Below are 26,414 nucleotides of genomic sequence, written 5' to 3' on the forward strand. Positions count from 1 at the left end.
GGCACTGGAAGTGAGGCATTGCAGGACTTTATGCTTGCTATGAAAGCTCCCCATGCTTGTGTAACATTTGTGCGTTCCTGCCCATTCATGTGCAAATAAAGAATCCCTTTAATCTCTTTATTACTATGAGTTCTGCATGTGGCTTAACTAAAAATGGCTTGCCCTGTCCTGCCAAGCATCAAAAATGCAGTTGTGTCCAGGTACACAGCACCAGCAGGTACCTGATGTAGATGTCTGTGGACTCTCAGGGAAAAGCAAGACATTTTCAAATAGTAGTTTCAATGGAGAGCAACGCACCAGTCAATTGTATATAGTGTTCCAGAAGAGTCAATTTCAAAATAAGGTAATTAAAAATGAACAGGTAACTGCACTAGTAATATTAAATAAATATAAATTTAGTCATACATATAAACTTTCTCAAACCAACTAAATGAGATTCAGGGGACACCAAACAAGAAAATACTACAAACACATGTTTGAGTTCCTAATGTCCTTTCAGATGTATGACTGCCAGGAAGTGAATTTAATGCAAATTTCATCCAAGATGTTAAAAAAAAGTATTCATGAAAAATATGATTAACCTCTAAGATAATACGATATTTCTAGACTTTATCATTCCACAATATGTGAAAAGCAAGACTGACATCATAACAATAACTACATTATACTATACTTGCTTATGCATACAATGCTGTAATATTTTGGGTTTTGACACTGAGGTTTATTGCTCAAAAAAGAATATCATTTGCTGTGGAGAGATTCTGGCAGACAACCAAAAGAGTTACTTTTTATTATGTAACTAGACAAAAAGCCCGTTTCGACGAGTTTGTGTCAGCAGTGTATGAAGAACAAATGATAAGTAAGAAATAAATAAGAAAGTGATGTAAGTAATGATAATTAAGTAAGAGGTTTGGGATATATATGACTTTATCACGGCGAAAAATATTGTACACTTAAAAAATACATGCTATCTATGACAATGTTTTTTGTTTGTATACTGGAGGCCTGTCAGTATGCAACTAAAGTTGTAAAATCTCTCTGTAGAGTACATTTTTTGAAGACACTCTCACTGTTTGGTATAGAACTGAAAATTTTTGCAGCCGTTGGCACCAAGTTGCGAAAATAAGCAGTTCTGAAAGGGCGAGGATGCAAAGGGCAATAAAATCATTCCAGATGGGGTGGTGAACATTCAGTGCTTGGTGCGAATAGGCCAGCAGCGTTTTATTTTACTCAGATCTTAGCAGAAGCACAACAATGCGTACCGCGCCACCTGTGGAGATTTGTATGCGGCTTAGAATGTGTACCTCGCTTCTCACACATCAACATCTGTGGACGACGGTAGTGTAATGATCGTGATGGATGTGGAGTCGTTCCTGCCGCTGAAAGTACTTAATAATAATATGTTCTTACGTATTATTTTGAGTGTGAGGGTTGGCTGTGATCGGGGCTAATATCCTACGCCTCGGTGGAAGGATTTGGGATTTCAGAATAATAATCCCGAAATGCGTAGGCTAAATCCACCGCCTGCTGCAATGTTGGGGTTGGATTTCGGTCTTGTAAGGTTTTTCGGGCAGCTGCGCAAAAGGCGACTGCGCATTCGCCTTCGGACGGACATGAGTGAGTGAGTGAGGAGGCAGGCGAATTATGTATTAAGATTTAATTCTGTTCAGACTCCAGAAAGGTTTTATGATAAATATTGTACATTACATTAGTCGTTTAAAAAAAACATTGCAAATAGAAAAAATGCTAAATTGATTTCAGTAATATTAAATGAATATGCCCCTCCTCGAACCGCCACCTTATTGTGGTGGAGGGGTTTGTGTGTCCCAATGATCCTAGGAGCTCTGTTGTCTGGGGCTTTATGCCCCTGGTAGGGTCACCCAAGGCAAACTGGTCTTAGGTGAGGGATGAGACAAAGTGCGGTTCAAAAGATCTTCTATGATGAATAAAAAATTTGGACGGCGTTTTCCCTCGCCCGGACACGGGTCACCGCGGCCCCCCTCTGGAGCCAGGCCTGGAGGTGGGGCTCGATGGCGAGCGCCTGGTGGCCGGGCTTGCACCCATGGGGCTCGGCCGGGCACAGCCCGAAGAGGCAACGTGGGTCCCCCTTCCCATGGGCTCACCACCTATGGGAGGGACCAAGGAGGTCGGGTGCAGTGTGAGTTGAGTGGTGGCCGAATGCGGGGACCTTGGCAGTCTGATCCTCGGCTACAGAAGCTGGCTCTTGGGATGTGGAATGTCAGCTCTCTGAAGGGGAAGGAGCCTGAGCTAGTGCGCGAGGTTGAGAGGTTCTGGCTTGATATAGTCGGGCTCACCTCGACGCACAGCTTGGACTCGGGAACCAATCTCCTTGAGAGGGGCTGGAGTCTCTACCACTCTGGACTTGCCCCCGGTGAGAGGCTCTGAGCGGGTGTGGGCACACTTATTGCCCCCCCCGACTTGGAGCCTGTACATTGGGGTTTACCCTGGTGAACGAGAGGGCAGCCTCCCTCCGCATTCGGGTAGGGGGACGGGTCCTAACTGTTGTTTGTGCGTATGCACCGAACAGCAGTTCGGAGTACCCACCCTTTTTGGAGTCCCTGGAGGGGGTGCTAGAAGGCATACCTTCTGGGGACTCCCTCGTACTGCTGGGAGACTTCATTGCTCACGTGGGCAATAACAGTGAGACCTGGAAGAGCATGATTGGGAGGAATGGCCCCCCCAATCTGAACCCGAGTGGTGTTTTGTTATTGGACTTCTGTGCTCGTCACGGATTGTCCATAATGAACACCATGTTCAAGCATAGGCGTGTTCATATGTGCACTTGGCACCAGGACACCCTAGGCCTCAGTTCGTTGATCGACTTTGTGGTCGTGTTGTCGGACTTGCGGCCACATGTCTTGGACACTAGGGTGAAGAGAGGGGCGGAGCTGTCAACTGATCACCACATGGTGGTGAGTTGGCTTCGATGGTGGGGGAGGATGCCGGTCAGGTCTGGTAGGCCCAAACGTGTTGTGAGGGTCTGCTGGGAACGTCTGGCAGAGCCCCCGTCAGAAGTAGCTTCAACTCCCACCTCCGGCAGAACTTCGACCACCTCCTGAGGGAGGTGGGGGACATTGAGTCCGAATGGGCCATGTTCCGTGCCTCTATTGTTGAGGCGGCTGACTGGAGCTGTGGCCGTAAGGTGATCGGTGCCTGTCGTGGCGGCAATCCCTGAACCCGTTGGTGGACACCGGCAGTGTGGGATGCTGTCAAGCTGAAAAGTCCTACCGTCCCTTTTGTCCTGTGGGACTCTGGAGGCAGCTAATAGGTACCGGCAGACCAAGCGGAATGGGGATGGTGCGCTGCTGACCTCGACTCGGGATGTTGTGGGTTGGTGGGGGGAGTACTTCAAAGACCTCCTCAATCCCACTAACATGCCTTCCAATGAGGAAGCACTGCCTGGGGACTCTGAGGTGGGCTCCCCCATCTCTGAGACTGAGGTCACCGAGGTGGTCAAAAAAAACTACTTGGTGGCAGGGCCCCGGGGGTGGATGAGATATGCCGGAGTTCCTCAAGGCTCTGGATGTTGTAGGACTGTCTTGGTTGACACATCTCTGCAACATCGCATGGACATCAGGGACAGTGCCTCTGGATTGGCAGATCGGGGTGGTGGTCCCCCTCTTTAAGAAGGGGGACCGGAGGGTGTGTTCCAACTACAGAGGGATCACACTCCTCAGCCTCCTTGGAAAAGTCTATTCGAGGGTTCTGGAGAGGAGGGTCCAACGGATAGTCGAACCTCGGATTCAGGAGGAACATTGTGGTTTTTGTCCTGGTCGCGGAACAGTGACCAGCTCTACACCCTTAGCAGAGTCCTGGAGGGTGCATGGGAGTTCACCCAACCAGTCTACATGTGTTTTGTGGACTTGGAAAAGGCGTTCAACCGTGTCCCTCGGGGAATCCTGTGGGGGGTGCTCCGGGAGTATGGGGTACGGACCCCCCTGATAAGGGCTGTTCGGTCCCTGTACAACCGGTGTCAGAGCTTGGTGCGCATTGCCGGCAGTAAGTCGAACCCGTTTCCAGGGAGAGTTGGACTCCGCCAGGGCTGCCCTTTGTCACCAATTCTGTTCATAACTTTTATGGACAGAATTTCTAGGCGCAGCCAGGGTGGTGAGGGGGTCCGGTTTGGTGGACTCAGGATTGGGTCAGTGTTTTTGCAGATGATGTTGTCCTGTTTGCTTCATCAGGCCGTGATCTTCAGCTCTCTCTGGATCGGTTCGCAGCTGAGTGTGAAGCGACTGGGATGGGAATCAGCACCTCCAAATCCGAGACCATGGTCCTCAGCCGGAAAAGGGTGGAATGCCCTCTCAGGGTTGGGAGCAAGATCCTGCCTCAAGTGGAGGAGTTCAAGTATCTCGGGGTCTTGTTCACGAGTGAGGGAAGAATGGAGCGTGAGATCGACAGGCGGATCGGTGCAGCATCCGCAGTGATGCGGGCTCTGCATCGATCTGTCGTGGTGAAAAAGGAGCTGAGCCGTAAGGCAAACCTCTCAATTTACCAGTCAATCTATGTTCCTACCCTCACCTATGGTCATGAGCTATGGGTAGTGACCAAAAGAACGAGATCGCGAATACAAGCAGATGAAATGAGTTTCCTCCGCAGGGTGTCTGGGCTCTCCCTTAAAGATATGGTGAGAAGCTCAGTCATCCGGGAGGGGCTCAGAGTACAGCCGCTGCTCCTCCGCATCGAGAGGAGTCAGATGAGGTGGCTCGGGCATCTGATCAGGATGCCTCCTGGACGCCTCCCTGGTGAGGTGTTCCGGGCACATCCAACCGGGAGGAGGCCTCAGGGGAAGAATTTTTCTCGTGGTGAAGAAACATTTTCTATTTGCTTGTGAGATTTCTCACAGAAATGCAGGCGACACAAAAAGTTTACTGTAACTTGGTTTGTCAGAAGGAAACCACGCACCAGGGGCGTGAAAAGTTGTTTCTCGGGAACACTAAATGATGAGCTATCTTGCATGGCTGGCCTTCTTTTAAAATGGCTGAAACTCATAATACTGGTGTCTTTTTTTTTTTTTTTTTTTTTTACAAAAATGACATACATAAACTTCTATATAATGTATGTGCAATCACAAAACATGGATCAATACGCAACTGTCTTAGCTTAAAAAATGGATGCCTTTATTAAGTCTTTAAGCTTTTCCTCCATGCTTCATAGACTGCAATGTAAAGCACCTATGAGTGCAAGGTATTTTTTGTTTTTAATTTATAAAAACCAAATACGTTTAGAACACAATTTCACATGGCAAATGCATGCATAGAATGTTTTTGAATAAATAACTTTGACTTGAAATATAGGAAACTTACCCTTTAATACTGATAATTGTAAAAGTACTTAAAAATTGTAAAAAAGACATTAGTTATAAAACAACAAGAAATGTTGAACACATACCTAAGACACAAACTTTTTCCATGTTTTAGTACTAACGACAAAATGTTTACATGAAGTGCATAATATGTGAAGACTGAAGTCCAAATATCAAATAAGCACTTTCACAAAAGATACAAGTATAACAGAACAAACGCGCTTTTTTTCCAAGACTATAACCGAAGAAAAAGAAATCAGGTTAGTGTGGCTTGTTATCCTGACTTCTTGGGTAGTATAGCAGTTAGAGCACGCGAGCGACTCTCCATGCTCATGTTTAGATTTGGACGGTGTATGTGCCCAAAAAGAAGTCTAACTGCATTCTTGCTCATTGCTCACGTATTAAAGTGTCAGCAGGCACTTTTCGTGGAATTACATGTGTAATTTGTGAAGATGCCCTTGTCGATCAAGCAGAGGAAGCTCTGCAGTCTAGTTGTGACTTTATGCTGTAGGAAGATAAGTAAATAAATCAAGGTAAATAACATTTGACCTGGCTTTTATATAAGTAACATATAAATGCTTCTTATGTAAAGACCATCACAAAACATAATCACAAACAGGAGTTTGCACGATATGTTGGCGAGCTCTATAAGCCATGCTGTTTCTTTGAAGGACAGGTGTGGGGCAGACTGATTGGCAGGATGACGGCGGAGTCTGTCCTGTATCCAAACGGTGCCAACTTTCGCCTTTATGCCTGGTGCAGCTGTGTTGTTCTTATATGTGAGTGGACGTTTCTTGCGGGAAGGGCTTCTATTCTCTTTCTCCGATCTGTGTTCACCTCTGTTATTGCTCGTCTTTATTTGAAAACAGTAGTGTCAGCTCAGTGCAAGTGTGAACACAACTGAGAGCATAAAACTGAATTAAAAAAATGCTAACCTTTACAAGTAGCATACACTTACAGCGGCTGTTACAGACTCAAATGAAATGTATGTTTTTACTGTATAATAGTAACAATAAGAGCAGCTCACTATGCAAAATGTTTATTTTGGGACACGTTAAGACTCGAACCTAGGACCTTCAGAATAGGAGTCCACGGCTCTAACCTCTGTACTACCCAAGAAGTCAGGATAACAAGCCACACTAACCTGATTTCTTTTTTCTTCGGTTGAAATCTTGAAAACAAGCGCGTTTGTTCGGTTATAATTGTATCTTTTGTGAAAGTGCTTATTTGATATTTGGACTTCAGTCTTCACACATTATACACTTCATGTCAAAATTTTGTCTTTTAGGTATGTGTTCAACATTTCTGTCATCCTACACTTACATAGATCTTTGTAGACACGGAACACATATGAAATGCATGTGTTCCAAATAACAATATATTTTTTTAGCCTAGGTACCTGACTCCCTGATAAACAAGGCTTTAGTTGGGAGAGGTTTTTGCAGTTTCTCTGGCGGTGGGGGGGATGGTATAGCAGGCTGCTTGCTGCTTGGGATTATCGAGACATTTACAAGACAAAAGTGGCAGAATGGAGAGGTGCGAGTGGATTTAAGGTAAGCCGGATTTACGAGTTTTTTCGTGAACTTTGGTAATTCTAGTGTTAAAGCTGTGAGCTACATCACACAAAACACAAACAGTACCTATGACTCTATCTTAAACTGAAAAACAGGCTAAGAACTAAGTAACTCTGGCACTGGAGTGCTTCTTTCAACAAAGTTCTAACTCATGCCCTTTCTAAATACTAATGATAAACAAATATATTTTATTATTTTTAAATGTAACTACATTAAACAATATTAACATAGCCTGAACCTGAATATGAGGTATTCAATAAGTAATAGCCTCTCTTGTATTTACCCCAAAAGGTGATACTTTCAGGTTAATTACCTGAAAGTAACCAGTTTAGGGAAAACTGTAATTAACTGCATTAATAATAGTTGCTGATAAAAGGGTCAGAAATTATTTCCCTCTTATTTAACCTCCTCTGCATCCCCATCGACTACAATATTTTTAATACAGGAAAGATCAAGATCTACCAAAATCCACATCTAAGATGTCGTCCATCATTAATACAAACTAAAAACATTTTAAAATACTACTGTATGTAAGCAGTACATTTAGAATTGAACAGGAACTTTATGAAAAGAAGAAGTAGTATTTATAATTGTGTACTACTTTTTTGTGCATCTCTTACCAGATGTTGAACAATTGTTTACTTAAAAACCTGTATTACATTAAGTCATAATCAATTCCAACTGTACCATATCATTACTCCACACATACACAGAGTGAAAAGTTTGCTAAGAACAATCATTGAGCAACAGTGACACTTACCTGTGTTCTCAAGCCAAAATGAGAAGCTAGATCTTCCAGCAAAACAACTTTATTTCCCTGGAAAAAATTATATAAGGAATGAAAAGTTTATATGCAAGAAAAGCAATCCAAAACAATGAAAAAACAATGAATATAATTACAATTAGTGCAGAAGAAAGTGGAACAGACAAATAAAATATATGTATTAAAGATCTGTGACCTATTTTTCTGTTAATATGACAGGTAAAAAGTATTCATGGATTATTTATAATTTTTATAAACTAAGGCCAAACTGGTTTTCAATCAACATTATTGAACCTTAAAGGCAATCTCATTCAGATCAAAATAACATATTTCCTTCCTTAATGTATGAAAAAGTATAATTGATAAACATTACTTTGCTAATCTGCCTTGGCATTTCTTTTAACACTAGAATTACCAGAGTCTACGAAAAAACTCGTAGATCCGGCCCACCTTAAAACCGTTCTCACCTCTCTTTTGTCTTCTAAATGTGCCGATTAAGAGGAGCAGCAAGCAGCCGGCTATTCCATCCCCCACCGTCGCAGAACGTTCACTAAGTTTTCCCAGCTCATGGCTTGTTTGATTATCTGGGAGTGACTGAACTGCTGGAGTTTTAGAATAGAAATAATAGATCGCTATTTGGAATACTTGCATTTCATGCGTGTTCCATTTCTACAGTAATCTGTGTAAACACATTGCTAAAACAGAAACTTTTTCATATTTTAGTAATAAATGTTACAAAATGTAGAATGTGTAAAGCCCGAGTTCCTAAGATCAAATAAACACTTCCACAAAAGCTTCACACCATATAACAGTTTCCGTGGCGTAGCGTGCTAAGATTTGGTTCTCAGACGAGTAGCTTTTCTTTGCCTCACAAACATGAGTTCAATTCCCCGCTGGGATAAAGTGTTATTCTTTTTTTTGTTTTTAACCTCAAACGGACATAAAATTTGTAAATTGGTATGCACTGTCAGTTAATGAGATCGTTATATTTTCATGTGGGATGCACCTTTTAAAATATTTTTTTAACAATTGAGACTGCAATTAACATGAACAACTGTCCTTATAACTTATTTTTTTCAAGATCCATAACACACAGACAGACAGAGCACTGCGTAATACAGAGACAGACAGGCAGAGATATACAAACAAACAGGGAAGGCACATGTACTGAAAGAAAAAGCACTGAATAAGCTCACCCGCTCTGACATCACCCCTCCCCCGATCTGGCTCTCTAAGTAACAGTGCAAGTACAGACGCAAACCAAGTGTGATCAAGAGTACTGGTTCGATCCCCACTCACTTCTATATTTGCCGTTTTCAGTAGTAGTTTTTTTTTTTTTTTTTTTTTTTTTTTTTTTTTTTTTTTTTTTTTTTTTTTTTTTTTACAGTAACACACATGCACTTGATTTGTGTCTGTACTTGCGCTGTTACTTAGAGAGTCAGATCGGGGGGAGGGGTGATGTTAGAGGGTGAGCTTATTCAGTGCTTTTTCTTTCAGTACATGTGCCTTCCCTGTTTGTTTGTATATCTCTGCCTGTCTGTCTCTGTATTACGCAGTGCTCTGTCTGTCTGTGTGTTATGGATCTTGAAAAAAATAAGTTATAAGGACGGTTTGCTGACTTGGAGCACCACTGCCTTACTGTGCCACAGAGACGCGAGTTCGATTCCCAGCTTTGAAGAAAGTGTTTTTTTTTTCCTCAAACGGACATTGAATTTATAAATTGGTATGCACTGTAAATCGTTAACTTTAAAATGTCAATCGCGGTTATTTCTGTTGATTAATTCATGCTTTTTTACTTAGAGTCAGAACAGGAGCTTTTTCAGCTTATTCAGCTTCTGATCTGACTCAGACAGCGCCAGTATAACTTCACACCCAACCTGACGCTGTTCGTTTTCAAATAATATTGCATTACTTCGACGATGTTTTCTGATTGGTACTATTCGCGTCATAAAATGATTTCTTCAAAACGTCACATATATTTGTCTCTTTCTTTATTTAAAATGTGCGTTGTAGCACTCAGCAACTGGCCACCTGCATGTTCTTGCGCACACTAAACAAGACAGCGCTATATGCAATCATCAGATTCAAATGTTAAGTTATATAGCACAGAATGGAAATCAGCAGTTCTTAGCATTCCACCACGCAAGCTGTCATATCAACCGCCTACTGTAACTTGCTTTCTTTCTTCTTCGGTTATAGTCTTGAATAAAAGTGCACTTGTTTTGTTATACTTTTACATCAACATATGTTCCTGTGTTTGAGCTACATGGGCATGCTCAAAAAATAAACGTATAATGCCACGAAAAGTGCATGCAGACACTTCAGTTCGCAAGCATTGGTACGACAATGCAGTCACAAGTACACTGCAGAGCTTTAGCGCATCTTTATGTGAAAAACATATCAGATGGGGAGTGTCTGATGATTGCATATAGCGCTGAAGTTACTGCTCTTTACTATGCTTTCCTCTGCATGTCCTGGAGTACAAAAGAAACAGCATACAGCAACATGTGGGGACTGGCAATACTGGGGGAAAAAAACACGCGGTCGTATGTATCGTGATACACTGCAGAACTATAGCGCGTCTTTATGTAAAAACAGCAGTGTCAGGTGGGGGGCGGTAGGGATGGATCCTGAACGCGACTGAGACAATGAAAAGTGAATTTTAAAAAAATAAAGCTAACCTTTACAAATATCATAAATTATACCAGCTGTTACAGACTGAAATCAAATGTATCTTTTTATTCTAAAATAGTGAAAATAAGAAAACTTCTCAAATGGGAGTTGTGCGGGATCGAACTCATGACCTTCTGATTTCCAATCAGCGACTGATACTGTTACGCCACGGAAGCAGTGATAGTTAATTCATCTCAATGTCTCACACTAAGGCGGGTTTTTTTGGCGGTGGCTTTTTTTTGTATCTTTTGTGAAAGTGTTTCTTTGATATTTGGACTTCAGGCTTCATACATTATATAGTTTATGCCTACATTTTGTCAATTGCTACTAGAATATATAACACGTTTCTGTTTTAACAATGTGTTTACACAGATTACTGTAGAAATGCAACACATATGAAATGCGTGTGTTTCAAATAACAATCTTATTATTTCTACTCTAAAACTCCACTTCACTCCCAGGTAATCAATCAAGGCAAGAGCTGGGAAAAGCCTGTTTACGTTCTAAGTCGTTGGGGGGATGGAATAGCCAGCTGCTGGCAGCATGTCTATCAGTACATTTAGATGACAAAAGACGCTGGCGGAGAGGTGAGAAAGGTTTTAAGAAGCGATTTAAGGTGGGCCGGATATACGAGTTTTTTCGTAGGCTCTGGTAATTCTAGTGTTAATTAAATAGTCCGCTTTTAAATTACCTTACATATGAATGTGCTACAGTGGTGCTGGTAAGCTTGTGAATCATTTACAATTTTTCTGTTTCTGCATAAATAAGACCTATAATGTGATTAGATTTTTGCGTTAGTGCTAAAAGTAGACAAAGAGATCCCAACTGATAAAATGACACAAAAACATTTTACTTACTCATTTATGTATTGAGGAAAATGATCCAATGTTAATCATGTGTGAAAAAGTATGTGTGCAGCAATAATTTCAACTAAATACTTCCAGTAACTCTTGATTAGCCCTGCACATTGGCTTGGAGGAATATTAGTCAATGCTCACTTGTAGAACTGTTCCAACTCAGGGATGTTGATGGACTTCCTTGAATAAACATCTTGTTTCAGGTACTTCCACAGCACTTCTAAAGGATTAAGGACTTTGACTCTACCAAGACATGACATTTCTTCTGCTTTTAACTATTCTTTGGTAAAATAACTTCTGCTTAGTGTAGTCATCTTGCTACATGACCTTCTTTCTCTTAAGCTACAGTTCATGGGACGATTACCCTGACATTTTCCTATTGAACTTACTGATACAATTCAGATTTCATAGCACCATTAAAGATGGCAAGCCATTCTAGTCAAGCACTATGTTTCACAAATGGGACAAAGTTCTTATACAAGAATGAATTTTTAGTTTTCACCAAACATAATGCTTCTCATTCAAGGGAAAAACTTCTATTTTACATTCATCTTGTAGCAACCGCAAAATACGGGATGCGACTACTACACTTCACAACCCGACCGGGGGGTGGACGATGTTTGAAGGCACAATAGCATAACCATATTCCGGCCTTCGTCCCCTCTTGCCACAATACCCTTCTAAATAATTTACATAAAATAAAGCGCAACAGGAAATGGGACAGAAAAAATATATTAACAGTTGTTGTTTACATTAACTTGCCCGGTGCCTGAGTGCACATTAGTGAACCCCTTCCCCAGACGCCCTCCCTAGCCCCCAAATCCTAACCCCCGGTTTGACACAGACAATAAAAAGAAAAAAGTAAATAATAAGAAAACTGTTCGAGAATGCAAAAGAAAGATTTAGCTTAGTCCACCATATAAGAAAACAAGCACCCTGCAGTTCAGTTCCTCCTGTAAGGCAAGTGGAAGCACAACAGTCCTTTGGCGAAAGGCTTCTCCGCGGAACTATCACGAAGAATGAAACTCAGGTATCCGACTCACCAGACAGGAGCACCTGGAGAACACCAGACCCTGGCCTCTTCTCGGGGATTCGTCACTTGAATATTTCTTCAGGGTGGCCACCCATGAATAGCAGACGTCCCTGCGTGAAGTATGATCCTGAAGAACTTCTTGGAGCGTGGATAGTCAATGTGCTGCCTTCAGCCTTATCCTTCCTTTTTTCCTCTCCTCTCCTTGATCCACCATTCCCCTTAAAAAGAAAAAGTTTCCCGCCGAAAATCCTTGCCCCTCACGGTTGTCATGGGAACCTCACGCCAGCAACAGGCAGCTGGAAAATTTACTCGGGTGGGATCCTTCCAGACCAGGGTGTCGCCAAAGTTGCCTGAAGGGCTATTTAAAACACCCTCCCAGCCAACATTATAAAGTGACGAACAATCCAGAAGGCTAACACGACTGTCCGTTATGTAGCCTTGCTACAATCTGTCCATTGAACATTGTCCCAATGGCCTACTGGCTTATCCACGAGAGCTTCAGCAAACATTACATGGGTAGCAATATTGTCCTTGCGACCCTGCCACATACACCATTGTTGTTAAAGTGTTCTCTTGATGGTGAACTCATGAACAAAGACCTTAGCCAATGCAAGATAGGCCTTAAGAACCTTAGATGTTACCATTGTGTTCTTTGTGACCTCATGGAATATTATACAATGGAGGGTAACAGTGGTGCTGCATTATCTTCATTTGTACACAATATGTCTGACAGTGGAGTCTAAGCTCTTTAGAAATGTCTTTCTAACCTCTTCCAGGCTGATGAACAACAACGGTTTTGTTTTGAAGGTTCTCAGAAATCTCCTTTGATTGAGGCATTACATACTTCGACAAACCTTTGTAGTGAAGATTAAACTTTGATATTGAAGACTCAAATTTATGCTACTTGAATTGGACAGGGGGGCTTTCCACACTCCCACTGGATTGTTATCTCATTGAGTGAAACATCTGCCTGTTATTTCCTCTTCAAGTGAACTAATAATCCTAGAGGTTCATATAGTTTTTCAAACAAATATTTAACACTGTATCAATGAACAAGTACAATGTTTTGTGTCAATATTTAAATTGGTTATCTGTATCTGGTTTGAGGACTTGTGTAAAATTCTCATCACGTTTTAGGTTATATTGATGCAAAAACAGAGAAAATTCTTTGTTAACTTTTTAGCACCATTGTGCATATACAGGTATATCTAACAGACATAACTACTGATACCAATGGTTTTGAAGAAGAGATAGGAAAAAGATGGCAACTAGCCATGCTGCAATTATTGGTAAAATACATATGCATTTTAAACTTACTGGTCTTTCTAATGAAAAATATGAAGTCATTTTAGTGCCTATTAGAAATCCTAACATTTGTCTGATGTTGCATAATGTTATCCTATTTTAGCTTAGCCTTTACAAATACATTACAATGGAAACGTTTTTTGCATGCAAAGTGTTACTTTGAAATCAGAAGCAAATTTTATAATACCTCAGATAAGTACTAGGAGGTAAGTACTGACTTTCACGTAGACGGCTTACAGACGTTTTTATTATAATTAAATGCTCTGAATTTGATCTTACTAATTTTCACACTTTCATGATTAGCTTACCTTGTAATTATGAATCCAGCATTAAAGCATTAGTCTATTTCGAAGAGTATAATTAGAACCAAAACATAACCATTTTTTTCACACAATGATTAAAGCTTAGATGTATTTTCATAAAGTAATAATAGAGTAATAAAAACAATAAAAGATTCAAGGTGCTGGTGTACTAAAAAAAAAAAAAAAACACTTCAAGTCTGATATGTGTGCTCAGTATATAATGTATACTGTATGTAGGTTTTGTATTAAAATTGGAAAAATAGTATATGACCCAGTATAAGTTCCCTCTGTAAATTTTACAGACTGAATCAAATTCTGGGTCACAGAGTCCAGGTTTACTTTGGCAGAACTGGGAGCAAGGTAGAAACCATCTACACTGGGCGCCAGTCCACCAAAGGGCACACTCATGTAGAAACCTACAGGGATAATTTAAAATTTACTAATTAACCTAACATGCACACACACTTGTCTGAAAGTGGGAGAATGTCTGGAGTATCCAGAAAACAACCTGCACAGACAAAGGCAGACTGAAAAATTCACATATACAATGGATTGGTTAGTATTCAAACCCAGTATCTACAAGGTGTCTAATTCCTACATGGTGTGCCTACAATGGATGCAAATATCCTTAAATTAAAGTTTGCAATGCACACATTAATCATGTCTGAATTGTTTGATTTGTAATTTTAAACTGTGGAGCCAAGGGGTAAATCAGGGAAAAATGTATCTCTGTCGCAAACATTATGGAGGGCACTGTACACGAGAAATGGGTCTAAAATTACCACCATGGAGCACACAGTTGAACTTTCTTGCGAACAGTGACAACTTTTCCACCTATTCCATGGCAACCTGCCAAACCATCCCAATGAAACCTTTACCCCGACCCAAAACCACCCACCCTTTAAAAGCAACACTTCTCCCAGTCATTCTTCAGTGCAGTTGATCTTTATCCAATGCAACTGATCTTTTAAATTCACTTTGATGTCACACAGGAGAGCCCATATCTGGTCAGTGCAGTCAGTCCTGTAACTCCATGCCAAAGGTGGTGCAGGCATCAGTGCTATCTGGTGTTAGTTAATCTTCATGGTTAAAGGGTGATTATGAATTATGAAAAGCAGATATAGCAACTCTGAAATTAAACTCTTAGTATTTCTCATATAAATGCCTTTTGTAAAAGAAAATAAAACAACAGATGACTGCTAATCTGAAGTAATCCATTATTAGATTTAATGTTAACAAACAGGTCCTTGGCTCAAAACACTTTTTGAGCACCACTGATCTAAACAGCTGTAGTTGTGTATTTTTTTTGTCCGTATCCAACATATTCTTCTTCTTCTTTTGGCTGCTCCCGTTTGGGGTTGCCACAGCGGATCAACTTCTTCCATATCTTCCTGTCCTCTGCATCTTGTTCTGTTTCATCCATCACCTGCATGTCATCTCTCACCACATCCATAAACCTTCTCTTAGGCCTTCCTCTTTTCCTCTTTCCTGGCAGCTCTATCCTTAGCATCCTTCTCCCAATATACTCAGCATCTCTCCTCTGCACATGTCCAAACCATCATAATGTCACCTCTCTGACTTCGTCTCCCAACCGTCCAACTTCAGCTGGCCCTCTAATGTACTCCTTTCTAATCCTATCCATCCTCGTCACACCCAGTGCAAATCTTAACATCTTTAACTCTGCTACCTCCAGCTCTGTCTCTTGCTTTCTGGTCAGTATAATGAAATTAAAATCTGTCAAAAACAGCAGAGTGTGCATTCATAGAAAATTGAGAAAGCATGCAGAAATGTGCCCTGCTATAAGCCATATAGTAGTGCTACATGCTATTATTAGTCAGCCAGCAACATTTGTGCAATGTGGATAACAACATATATGCATGTCTCAGACAGACAGACAGACAGACGGATAGATGGATGGCAGATACTTTATTAATCCCAAGGAGAAATTCACATACTCCAGCACCTTACTGATACAAAAAACAATATTACAATAGATATGATGTACCATTTAATGAAATCACTACTTCTGTTTCTGTTATACGAGTTGAAGAGAAACCTTTTCTACACTATTCTCCTTCTGTAGATTACAACTGCTCCATGCACATGTTCATGAAAAACTTTCATTAAAAAAAAAAAAAATACAGTCCCGAAAAAAGGATATCCACCAAAAATGCCCACACTAGCAGTTGGCCAGTAAGTGAACTGTTACATTAGCAGATGTTCCTGTCACATTTACAACACAAATCTTTTCTTCAGAAGAAGAATACAAGAACAGAATGTTTCTGCATTTTTTGCTTAAAAAAATGTACGACCACTAATAAAATTATGGTTCTAAAAAGTCTACATCGGCTTATAATTCAGTCATCATATTTAAATGCTGAAAAATTGTTTTTGTTCTTTTTTCGTTTTTTCCCCTCCTCGAACCATCACCTTATCGTGTAGGAGGGGTTTGCGTGTCCCAATGATCCTAGGAGCTCTGTTGTCCGGGACTTTATGCCCCTGGTAGGGTCACCCAAGGCAAACTGGCCCTAGGTGACGGATGAGACAAAGAGCGGTTCAGTAAACCTCCTATGAAGAACAAAAAATTTGGATGGCGTCTTCCCTCACCCGGACGTGGGTCACCGCGGCCCCCCTCTGGAGCCAGGCCTGGAGGTTGGGCTCGATGGCGAGCGCCTGGTGTCCGGGCCTGCACCCATGGGGCTCGGCCGGGCATAGCTCGAAGAGGCAACGTGGGTCCCCCTTCCCATGGGCTCACCACCTGTAGGAGGGGCCAAGGAGGTCGGGTGCAGTGTGAGTTGGGTGGTGGCCGAAGGCAGGGACCTTGGCAGTCCAATCCTCGGCTACAGAAGCTAGCTCTTGGGATGTGGAATGTCACCTCTCTGAAGGGGAAGGAGCCTGAGCTAGTGCGCAAGGTGGAGAGGTTCCAGCTAGATACAGTCGGGTTCACCTCAACACACAGTTTGGACTCTGGAACCAATCTCCTTGAGAGGGGCTGGACTCTCTACCACTCTGGAGTTGCCCTCAGTGAGAGGCGCCGAGCGGGTGTGGGTATACTTATTGCCCCCCGACTTGGAGCCTGTTCATTGGGGTTTACCCCAGTGGACGAGAGGGGAACGGGTCCTGACTGTTGTTTGTGCGTATGCGCCAAACAGCAGTTTGGAGTACCCACCCTTTTTGGAGTCCCTGGAGGGGGTGCTAGAGGGCATACCTTCTGGGGACTCCCTCGTTCTGCTGGGAGACTTCAATGCTCACATGGGCAATGACAGTGAGACCTGGAAGGACGTGATTGGGAGGAATGGCTCCCCCATCTGAACCCGAGCAGTGTTTTGTTATTGGACTTCTGTGCTCATCATGGATTGTCCATAACGAACACCATGTTCAAGCACAGGGGTGTTCATATGTGCACTTGGCACCAGGACACCCTAGGCCTCAGTTCAATGATCGACTTCGTGGTCGTGTCGTCGGACTTGCGGCCACATGTCTTGGACACTTGGGTGAAGAGAGGGGCGGAGCGGTCAACTGATCACCACCTGGTGGTGAGTTGGCTTCGATGGTGAGGGAGGATGCCGGTTAGGCCTGGTAGGCCCAAACGTGTTGTGAGGGTCTGCTGGGAACATCTGGCAGAGTCCACTGTCAGAAGTAGCTTCAGCTCCCACCTCCGGCAGAGGGAGGTGGGGGACATTGAGTCCGAATGGGCCATGTTCCATGCCTCTATTGTTGAGGCGGCTGACCGGAGCTGTGGCCGTAAGGTGGTTGGTGCCTGTCGTGGCAGCAATCCCTGAACCCATTGGTGGACACCGGCGGTGAGGGATACCGTCATGCTGAAGGAGTCCTGTGGGACTCTGGAGGCAGCTAATAGGTACCGGCAGGCCAAGTGGAATGCAGCTTCGCTGGTTGCTGAGGCAAAAACTCGGGCGTGGGAGGAGTTTGGGGAGGCCGTGGATAACGACTTTCGGACGGCTTCGAGGAGATTCTGGTCCACCATCCGGAGTCACAGGAGGGGGAAGCAGTGCAGTGTCAACACTGTATATGGTGGGGATGGTGCGCTGCTGACCTCGACTTGGGACGTTGTGGGTCTGTGGGGTAAGTACTTCAAAGACCTCCTCAATCCCATTAACATGCCTTCCAATGAGGAAGCAGAACCTGGGGAGTCGGAGGTGGGCTCCCCCATCTCTGGGACTGAGGTCACCGAGGTGGTCAAAAAACTCCTTGGTGGCAGGGCCCCGGGGGTGGATGATATACGCCCAGAGTTCCTCAAGGCTCTGGATGTTGTAGGACTGTCTTGGTTGACACGCCTCATAACAGGGACATCAGGGACAGTGCCTCTGGATTGGCAGACTGGGGTGGTGGTCCCCCTCTTTAAGAAGGGGACCAGAGGGTGTGTTCCAACTACAGAGGGATCACACTCCTCAGCCTCCCTGGAAAAGTCTATTCGGGGGTCCTGGAGAGGAGGGTCCATCAGATAGTTGAACCTCAGATTCAGGAGGAACAGTGTGGTTTTCGTCCTGGTCGCGGAACAGTGGACCAGCTCTATACCCTTGGCAGGGTCCTGGAGGGTGCATGGGAGTTTGCCCAAACAGTCTACATGTGTTTTGTGGACTTGGAAAAGGTGTTCGACCATGTCCCTCGGGGAATCCTGTGGGGAGTGCTCAGAGAGTATGGGGTACAGGACCCCCTGATAAGGGCTGTTCGGTCCCTGTACAACCGGTGTCAGAGCCTGGTCTGCATTACCAGCAGTAAGTCGAACCCATTTCCAGTTAGAGTTGGACTCCACCAGGGCTGCCCTTTGTCACCGATTCTGTTCATAACTTTTATGGACAGAATTTCTAGGTGCAGCCAGGGCATTGAGGGGGTCCGGTTTGGTGGGCTCAGGATTGGGTCACTGCTTTTGCAGATGATGTTGTCCTGTTTGCTTCATCAGGCCGTGATCTTCAGCTCTCTCTTGATCGGTTCACAGCCGAGTGTGAAGCAGCTGGGATGGTAATCAGCCCCTCCAAATCCGAGACCATGGTCCTCAGCCGGAAAAGGGTGGAGGGCCCTCTCAGGGTTGGGAGCAAGATCCTGCCCCAAGTGGAGGAGTTCAAATATCTCGGGGTCTTGATCACGAGTGAGGGAAGAATGGAGCGGGAGATCAACAGGTGGATCGATGCGGCGTCTGCATCGGTCTGTCGTGGTAAAAAAGGAGCTGAGCCGTAAGGCAAAGCTCTCAATTTACCAGTCGATCTACGCTCCTACCCTTACCTATGGTCATGAGCTATGGGTAGTGACCGAAAGAACGAGATCGCGAATACAAGCGGCTGAAATGAGTTTCCTCCGCAGGGTGTCTGGGCTTTCCCTTAAAGATAGGGCGAGAAGCTCAGTCATCCAGGAGGGGCTAAGAGTAGAGTCACTGCTCCTCCGTATCGAGAGGAGTCACATGAGGTGGCTCGGGCATCTGATCAGGATGCATCCTGGATGCCTCCCTGGTGAGGTGTTCCGGGCACGTCTAACCGGGAGGACGCTCTGAGGAAGACCCAGGACACGCTGGAGGGACTATGTCTCTCGGCTGGCCTGGGAACGCCTCAGGATTCCCCCGGAAGAGCTAGAAGAAGTGGCTGGGGAGAGGGAAGTCTGGGCATCTCTGCTCAAGCTGCTGCCCCCACGACCCGATCTCGGATAAGCGGAAGACGATGGATAGATGGATGAAAATTGTTTTTAAGCTTGTTTGTCTGCATATTTTAATGGTGGCAAAATAGGCACTTTCTTGTTTTAACAAGTTAGAAAATGTACGCATAGCATAACATTTGGGTGTGACTAAGTTAACTGATTTGAAAACTTGAGCCTTTTCTGTTACTTAGATTAGTTAAACTTTATTAATCACAAGGGGAAATTCACATTCATTTGCTTCATTAAAGAGATCGATAATACATTTTTGTTTTTTTAAATATATGGTCACAGTTTGACATGTGTAGTGGCTTTGCTCAGACAGCCAAGCCACTGTTTGAACAGGCAGGCATAAGCCGCACCCACACACACTACCTTTCAACTGCTCATTGCTGACTACCGAGGACCTCTTTTGCTGACAAGGGCATCTTTCTGGAGTGTAAAATGAAAATACTGCAGACAGAACAAACAAGCTGAAATACTCCCTCTCAAGCTAAACCTGAAACAGTGAACTAACCTGTAGCTGAAAGGGTACAAAGTATTTCTATATCTGTTTAAGGACTGGCGACATGCAAGCAAGAGTTGCTTGGTCAGAACAAATTATAGCATTCGTAGAACCACGCAATCTGTAAATACACTTCTCCAGGGCAGCGGGTAGCTGGAATCTATCCTAGAAAGCAAAAGGTGCAGGTAGGAACAACTCCAAGACAAAGCGCGCGCGCGCGCACACACACATACACACACACACACACACACAAACGTCAAGAGGACAATGTAGCATCACCAATTCACCTAACCTACATGTCTTTGGACTGTGGCAATCCACGCTGACCAACATACATTTTCCATACAGAGAGTGCCAGGACATTACGCCTAGACTCTTTACTACGAGGCAACAGCACTACCACTGCTTCACCATGTGCCCAACAGTTCCATCCATTATCCAACTCGCTATATCCTAACTACAGGGTCATGGGGGTCTGCTGGAGCCAATCCCAGCCAACAAAGGGCGCAAGGCAGGAAACCAACCCCGGGCAAGGTGCCAGCCCACCACAGGGTGCACAGCAAACATACACCCACACACCAAACACACACTAGGGACAATTTAGAATCGCCAATGCACCTAACTTGCATGTTTTTGGACTGTGGGAGGAAACCAGAGTACCCGGAGGAAACCCACGCAGACACGGGGAGAACATGCAAACTCCACGCTGGGAGGACCCGGGAAGTGAACCCGGGTATCCTGAGAGGCAGCAGCACTACCCACTGCACCACCGTGCCTTTTATTAACAAAGTGGAGGTAGCCATAACCCCTGGACACTCCTTAAATTCCACCAAATATCAATAATACCGCAAGTTTACATTCAGTAAAGTTATGTTTTCTGTGCTTTCTCGTGGAACATGGCAAAATTTAAAGCATGATTAGGTCATATATATTCAGAAAGGACTTCTTTTGTTTTTGGGTTTTTTTATTTTTTAAGCCACACATGGTTACTAGAGGGAAGAGACAGGGAGTTCCTAAAAGCACATGCACATAGCTTTGAGTTGATTTGAGATTTGTAAAGGAACTTAGTGTGTAATCTAGTGTTCTTATAGTTACAGTACATAACCAAATGTTTTGCGTGTATGTCATTTTTACCTTTATAACATAAGCAAAATATTAGTATGGAATTTAAGCAAAGCTTTAAACACGAAGCCCCTAGAAAGAGCAATCCACTCTTTTCTGAAAGAGAACCATGACCAGGTGCTAATTTTCATCCCAGCCACTTAACACTTGGCAGCGAATTCCTCAAATGTGTGCTAAAGGTCGCAGTCAGATAGAGACAACAAGGACAAATCTGCATAAAACAATAATGTTATCCCAACTGGACACAATTACATCCTTGGTTATGCATTGATACCTTTTTCGTGAAAACCACAGACATGAGTGATGACAAGACACAGCCTTGAGGGAGTCCGACACCCACAGAGGAGAAATTTGACTCAATGCCAAGTACTCAGACACGGCTCTTACTGAATTTATAAGGGGAACATCTAGCATGCAAGAGTGGCCCTATTACCTCATATTGCTGCAGTATCTCTCAAAACACATGCCAATCTCGATCGTGTTCCCTTAAATCATGCTTCTTAGACTCTGTCATTTCAAGGCACCTCCTGTCCACTTTTTGACTACCACAAAGTCACAATCAGGAATTAAACTTTACTGTGGCTTCACGCCTACCCTTAAGTCACCAAAGCCAAGCTTATCAATCACAAAAAGCCAAACTGACCAATGAGATTACTTTAAGAGATCGGAGACACCACGTGCATGCACAGGCACACACAGACAGTAGCATTTTAATACATAGTACAGGGGGGTCCAACTCCAACCTGGAGGGCTACCGTGCCTGCAGGTTTTCTATCCTGCCAGTTTCTGCTGTTAACTTAATTTTTTTCCCAACATTTTATTAGCAGAGCTTTTTTTAGACTCAGTTCTCTGAATTACTTTTCTTTTTTTTATATAAATGTCAGCCAGACAAAAATAGTATGTGAAGCGAGCCAACAGATGACCAGCTAAGTTGAGGCCATACACTCCCAACAATTTCTTAATTAGAAACTGATTTTTGGGATTAATTAAACACATTATTTAATTAAATGGTCTGCTGGTGGGCTCATTCTGCCACAGTAGACATCACCATTTATATATTTTTTTTTTTCTAAGAATAGAGTCAAAATGTTTTGTGGACCTTAGCAGAACAAACATTACTAAGAAAATCACTTTTCCTTATTTTCAGACTAGTAAGCCCGCGATTCGCCAGCGAATCGGATATCCAAGAATGGCTCAGTTTCTGTTCCGTCCGATATCTGGACGGATGACATATCATGGAGGGGGGGTGTGTCTGGGGACATGTCATTTAATTACATACGCATATCTGTAGTAAAGCAGTCTCGTTTTGTGGAGACGTGATTCCGTTGCCTTCGCTGACACCGACCGCTGGCAGAGTGGAGCACAACAAGTTCAGCCCTGCGTCCTGATCCGGTTTACGCCGTGTAGTTTGGATGTCTGGGGCTTCCGTACTGTAATATTGTAATGTGATTCACATATGCGCTGAATCCTCTTGTTTTTGTTTTCTCTATCATGGAGGGTGGGTGCGTCTGGGGGCATGTCATTTAATTACACACTCACATCTGTAGTAAAGCGGTCCTGTTTTGTGGAGACGTGATTCCGTTGCCTTTGCTGACACCAACCGCTGGCAGAGTGGAGCACAGCAAGTTCAGCCCTGCGCCCTGCTTGCTGAATCCTCTTGTTTTTGTTTTCTCTAATCATGGAGGGTGGGTGCGTCTGGGGACATGTCATTTAATTACATACGCACATCTGTAGTAAAGCGGTCTCGTTTTGTGGAGATGTGATTCCGTTGCCTTTGCTGACACCGACCGCTGGCAGAGTGGAGCACAGCAAGTTCAGCCCTGCACCCTGCGTTCATATCCGGTTTACGCTGTGTGATGCGCTGCAGTGCGGCAATGCGCGTTCGCCTCAATGTGCCCAGCGCCCTGTGTCCATATCCGGTTTACAACCTTCGGTTAGTAAGATGGATACTGTATGATGGACACAGGTTAGCTGGTCATGTGTTGGCTCCTTGTATCTCATTTTTGCTTGCCTGCTAAATAAGGGGAAAAAACAATGGAGGTGGCTGAATCTTCAATAGCAAGTTAATTACAATTAAAGCAAAAGAAGTTAATTAGCAGTAAAAACTGGTCACTAATTAAGAAAATGGTTAGAATAAAAATATGCAGCCATGGTAGCCCTGAAGGATCAGAGCTTGACACCCAGATACACTAGAACGTTGCTTCCCAACCTGGGGGTCCCGACCCCCACCAGGGGTCGCCAAAGCCTCACAGTGGGTCGCGAGGACCTCTCCATTTTAAGGGGTGCAAAATTTATTTAAATATTTGTTTATTTAACGTATCTAGGCATTTAATAATGTTTGTGTAACATAACTAAATTTGTATTAGTTTGTATTTTTATTTCTTTATAAAAAAATAAACATTGCGATATTGGCAATGACAAGGACGCTATTTGCATAATACTAATATTCACAGAGCAGAGCTAGCATGCAAGCTAATCTAACCACAGAATTACGAGGTAAAACAGTTAAAGGGCTTTTTGAAAAATGGCCAAGCATCAGGGAGAAGAGAGTATTGATTGTCTCAAAAGAAAAAAAGGACTTATCAGGACAGTTATTTGGAGTTTGGTTTCATTGAGTCAATGGACAAAGTCAAATTGAGTGTGTCATTTGCGGTGAGAAACTGGCGAATGAAAGTATGAAACCCTGCAAACTGAAGTGACACCAGACTACCAAACACCCGGACAGGTGGGTAAACCAGGGAGTTTTTTCTCCGAAAAAAGAAACTGATAACTAACAGGCCCCAGAATATTAGGGAAAGTTTTGCCAGGGCTGGAAGTGACCAAAAGCAAGCAACTATTGCATCATTTGAGTGCTCTCTCCTTATTGCACAAGCCAAAAAGCCACATAACATAGCAGACACTTATTAAACCGGCTTGCATTAAAATGGCAGAAATAATGTGGGACCTCAGGTCGCTAGCAAATTCAAGACTGTACCACTGTCTAACAACACGGTGAAAGACAGAATTGATAGAATGGCTGGAAACGTTGAAACACACTGATAGAAAATCTCAAAACTGCCCGTTTTCCATCCAGCTCGATGAAACTACCACTGTGGGAGAGGAGGCGATACTGATTGTATATGTACAGTACATCACAAAACCGAACTGAAACAAGACATTCTTATGTCTGTCAATCTAACAACCACCACACGAGGAGAAGATATTTTCTGTGTTGTTGACACATACTTCACAAAACACAATCTTCCCTATAATAATTTAGTTGCATGCTGCACAGATGGAGCTGCCTCTATGATGGGAAAGAATAAAGGCTTCAACAGCCGTTTGAAAGAGAAAGTGCTCCACTGTCATGATATACAGAAGGCTCTGGCCAGCAAACACCTCTGTGAGGAACTAAATGAAACCTTAAAGACTGTGTAAAAATTGTGAACTTTATTAAAGCTCGTCCAGTCAACAAACGAATCTTTGCACAGCTGTGTGAGGATGAGACCCACCAGACACTTCCTCCATACTGAGGTGCGCTGGTTGTCCCGGGGCAAAGTGTTGGCGTGTTTCATTGAACTTAAATCCGATAAGAGACTTCCTGACCCTCCATAACCAGAAACTACTGGAGGAAATGACAGCGAGTTTCTAATTAAGACATCATACCTGGCAGAGATATTCAGTCTCTATAATGAAACAAACAAACGCATGCAGGGCGCAGAGACCAGTATAATGGTGTGCAAGGAAGCAGTGGATGCATTTTGTGTAAAGTGGAGTACAGAAAGAACAAACTGGTGAAGAGGGATCTACAGCCCTTCCCCTCTTTAAATAAACAAGCGGGGGGAAATTACGATGTTTTGATCTGCCATTCACCCACCACATGGAGCAGCTTGAGGAGATGAAATCCCAGTTTTCAGACATAAATGAACACGTCGCAAAAGACGCATGGGTGATGGACCCATTTCTCGCGAAAGAGGAGGATGTGGAATATCTTCAGGCTGAGGACAAGCTCATGGTATTAAGTCGAATTCTCTCTTGAAGAAATTCTATGATGAATATGGATACATGTGGTTTTGGCTTGTGAAAGGACCTGGCATCGCTCCAAGACTTGTGCATATTCATCCTGCCGTTCACAACAACATACCTATCAGAGACTGCTTTCAGTGCTCTTGTCACCATCAAATCAAAGGCACACAACAAGCTTGATGTGCACAGTGACTTTCGTTTGGCTGTCACCAAAATCACACCTGACATCCCATCACTGGCCCAAGAGTTACAACCCAAAGCTCACATTAAATGCATCCTGTTTGTAGCCTTGAAAGGGAACAAGTTCATGTGTCACAAGTTCATTTAAACAAGAAAGATTGGCTGATATATTGCAGTATTCACAGGAAATAATCTGTTCAGAAAAGTAATACACACTGTTAAGCACGTTATTGCACATTATGCTCACTGTTTGGCTTCAATTTGCATGTAGCCTATTATTTTTGTTCTGTACTGTTACTGTTATGCATGAATATAAAAAAAAACAATTCAAAAGTGCTAGGGCTATTTTATTTTTTCTTAGTAATAGTGTTTGTCCGGGATGGGAGAAGGTGGGGTCGTCAAAATATTTACTGGTAAAATAGGGGTCCCTTGGGAAAAAGGTTGGGAACCACTGCACTAGATCACCCACAGAGTGAGCTTCATCTGTTAGACAAGAACAAAGGAGCCACAGTGCATGTTGGTAAACAAGCAGATAAGAATTGCATTGCCATATTATACAGATGATATTAACTCTGCAATGAACTTGTACAATATATTATTTATCATTGCTAACGTTACAACTTTAGAAAACCCAACACAATTGTATACGTGCATAATGTTATTAAGGTCAATAGAGATTAGCCATGATGAATATTACAACATGCAGAATTGCTGTTGAGAATATAGCTGTAAGAGAACAACTGACATCGCTGTTAGAAAATTTTTCTGTTTCTTGATAGAAGACACTTATTTTAAAAATGTTATTGAATATCACCACTGGCGCTTTGTTCTATAATAATACAGAGTCCTGCAGAGACTTCTATAAAATCCAATACCCCTACCCAAGGTCTCCCTGCTTTACCATCTTTCAATTATTCAGCAAGTTATCCAGTTTATTAATATAGAGTTTCATATGTATTTGTGAAACCACCCTAAACTACAAGATACAAAGAGGTAGCATTCCTGGTACCAACCCGGCAAGGAGCTACTATAACAAGGAATCCAATCATACACAAAAAGAAAAAATTCTCAACTAATCTGTGCATTGAAATTGATAGTTATTAGAATGGTAGTGTAGATGACAGAT

At 43.1% G+C, this 26,414-nt stretch overlaps 1 protein-coding gene across 1 annotated transcript in view; it reads right to left on the reverse strand.

The window, feature by feature from the left end:
* The window catches only part of LOC114654250 (DDRGK domain-containing protein 1), a 92,565-nt gene that overhangs the window by 19,658 nt on the left and 46,493 nt on the right, over positions 1–26,414 (reverse strand). The window contains exon 7 of the mRNA XM_051929446.1: positions 7,661–7,717. Within this exon, the coding sequence (XP_051785406.1) occupies positions 7,661–7,717 (57 nt within the window). The remainder of the gene's footprint in view (positions 1–7,660; positions 7,718–26,414) is intronic.

This window comes from Erpetoichthys calabaricus, chromosome 7 (assembly GCF_900747795.2).
Source record: "Erpetoichthys calabaricus chromosome 7, fErpCal1.3, whole genome shotgun sequence".
Classification (NCBI taxonomy): domain Eukaryota; kingdom Metazoa; phylum Chordata; class Cladistia; order Polypteriformes; family Polypteridae; genus Erpetoichthys; species Erpetoichthys calabaricus.